The sequence below is a fragment of the Pteropus vampyrus genome, unplaced genomic scaffold, assembly GCF_000151845.1.
Source record: "Pteropus vampyrus isolate Shadow unplaced genomic scaffold, Pvam_2.0 Scaffold245, whole genome shotgun sequence".
NCBI lineage: Eukaryota > Metazoa > Chordata > Mammalia > Chiroptera > Pteropodidae > Pteropus > Pteropus vampyrus.
The window spans coordinates 1,041,820-1,043,617 of record NW_011889026.1 but is presented as its reverse complement, the minus strand read 5'-3'; the positions used below and the strand labels follow the sequence as shown (position 1 = coordinate 1,043,617).

The 1,798-nt window shown below is 66.4% G+C and overlaps 1 protein-coding gene across 1 annotated transcript in view; it reads right to left on the bottom strand.

Moving 5' to 3' along the window:
• The window catches only part of CEMIP (cell migration inducing hyaluronan binding protein), a 123,777-nt gene that overhangs the window by 18,723 nt on the left and 103,256 nt on the right, over positions 1–1,798 (bottom strand). The window contains exon 18 of the mRNA XM_023520038.1: positions 1,209–1,521. Within this exon, the coding sequence (XP_023375806.1) occupies positions 1,209–1,521 (313 nt within the window). The remainder of the gene's footprint in view (positions 1–1,208; positions 1,522–1,798) is intronic.

Sequence of the window (1,798 nt, the reverse complement as noted above, 5' to 3'; positions counted from 1 at the left end):
GATGAGAAAACTGAGGTCCCGGGCCTGCCCAAGGCCACACAGCCACATCCGTGCCCAGAGCGCACGCCGCTTCAGGCAGTTACGAGCCCAGGACCCAAGTCAAGGACGAGGTTATGCCTCCTTGGAAAAAGTGTCTGCAGTGACTCAAGGCACTGCCGAGCTTCGGCCTGGCCTTTACTTTGGGGCAGGGTCTGCGGCCCGGCCAGGGTCTCGTCATGGATCCTGCCTGGCTCAAGGAGAGAAGCTCACTTTCTTATTTGGGCGTGAAGGTGCCCTCGCTGTGAGCCGGGGCGAGTGGCAGTCAGGGCGGCTGAATGCTGCTGCCCAGTGAGGCCGTGCCCCTCTTCCCGGCTTCCCTGGCCTCGTAGGAACGCCCAGACTCGGGGTTCTCTCCTTCGGCTCATTGGAGGTCACTGGCCACCGCGCCGCTGGGTAAGCCGCATCACCGCTCAGGCCTCGGTTGTAGCCGCTTTGGCAGGTGGCTGAGGACGAGCTAGGACGGCCCAGGCCGAGAGTCCGGGGACAGCAGCCACACAGCGAGTACCACGCACGGCGCCCCTTTTGCTCGGACATCGAATCCACCCAGCTCGAGGCTCCTCGTCCCCCGTTTCCCACCGACCCCCCTCCTCGCGTCCGTGCTCACCCGTGCCCGTGAGCCCGCGCCTGCTTCCGTGTGGGAACCCACCCCCTTCGCACGCTCCCCCGCTCCGTGCTCTCCGAGCCTCCAGGCACCCCGCGGCCCCCCGCCGCCGTGAGAAGGCTTCCGCGGAGGGGTCTGACGGTCGGTCAGCCCACACGTGCTCCCCCGCCGCTGCGCGGCCTGCTCTGTACGGTGACAGCTCCCCGGGGCCCGCCGCAGCCCCAGAAACGCCCCTCCTCGCCTCTGCTCCCTGCCCCCCGAAACTCTCTTCTTCCTTAGCTTCTGGGACGAGACGCCGCCCGCCCTGCCCGGCTGTCCTCCCGGGCCGCCCCCAGTTGTAAGCGCACGTCTATTCGGAGAACGCCTCTCTTCTTTTTGGTCTACTCCCTGGCCGAGCCTGTCGTTTTCGCATTTGACCTTGAATGTGTCCGTCCCCCTCTGGGGCGCCAGTGTCCTCGTCGGCACCCGCCCTGACACCAGCCGCGTCTCTGCTCTCAGCCTCGCCCCCGGTCCCATTCCCGCGAGTCGGCCTCGGTGCTGTCCCAGCTGGGGGTCCAGACAGACTTACCCGGTAGTTGGAATGCGCTCGGTTGTTGTGGAATTTCCCCAGGGGGATGTGCTCCGAGTAACCCGGGGAGTACATCCCCACCGACGGGCCCGTCGGCACGTGGTGGAAAATGAACCAAAACCCGGTTTCCTGTTGGGGCACAAGGGGAAGCCACAGGCCTGAGCACCAGCCAGCCTCTCGTCGGGTGTCCGGACGGCCCCGACCGGGATGGGGGTCCAGCGGTCTCCCCGCCACGGGCCCCCAACACCCAGCCTCCGACACGCCTCCCAAAACAGAGGGAAGTTTGAGGCAAACGCAGTTTGTGGGGTCCACCCTGACTGTTAAAACCCCTCACTGGGTCATCTCTGTCAGGGACGGGCTCTGTGCAGCTGGATTTGAGCGTCCTATCCCGACACGTAACGGGAGAGCTTCGTGAGCGTCCTCCGCACCTCTCTGGTTCTGCAGAGACGGCACAGCACCTGACCTGCACAGGGTCCCACGGGGCGAGCAGCAGGGGCCCTGGGGGACGGCAAGGCCACGGAGACAGGGCGCCGCGTCCCCACCCTGCGCACGCCCGTGGGTGTGCTCACACATCAGATGGTCGGCCACCG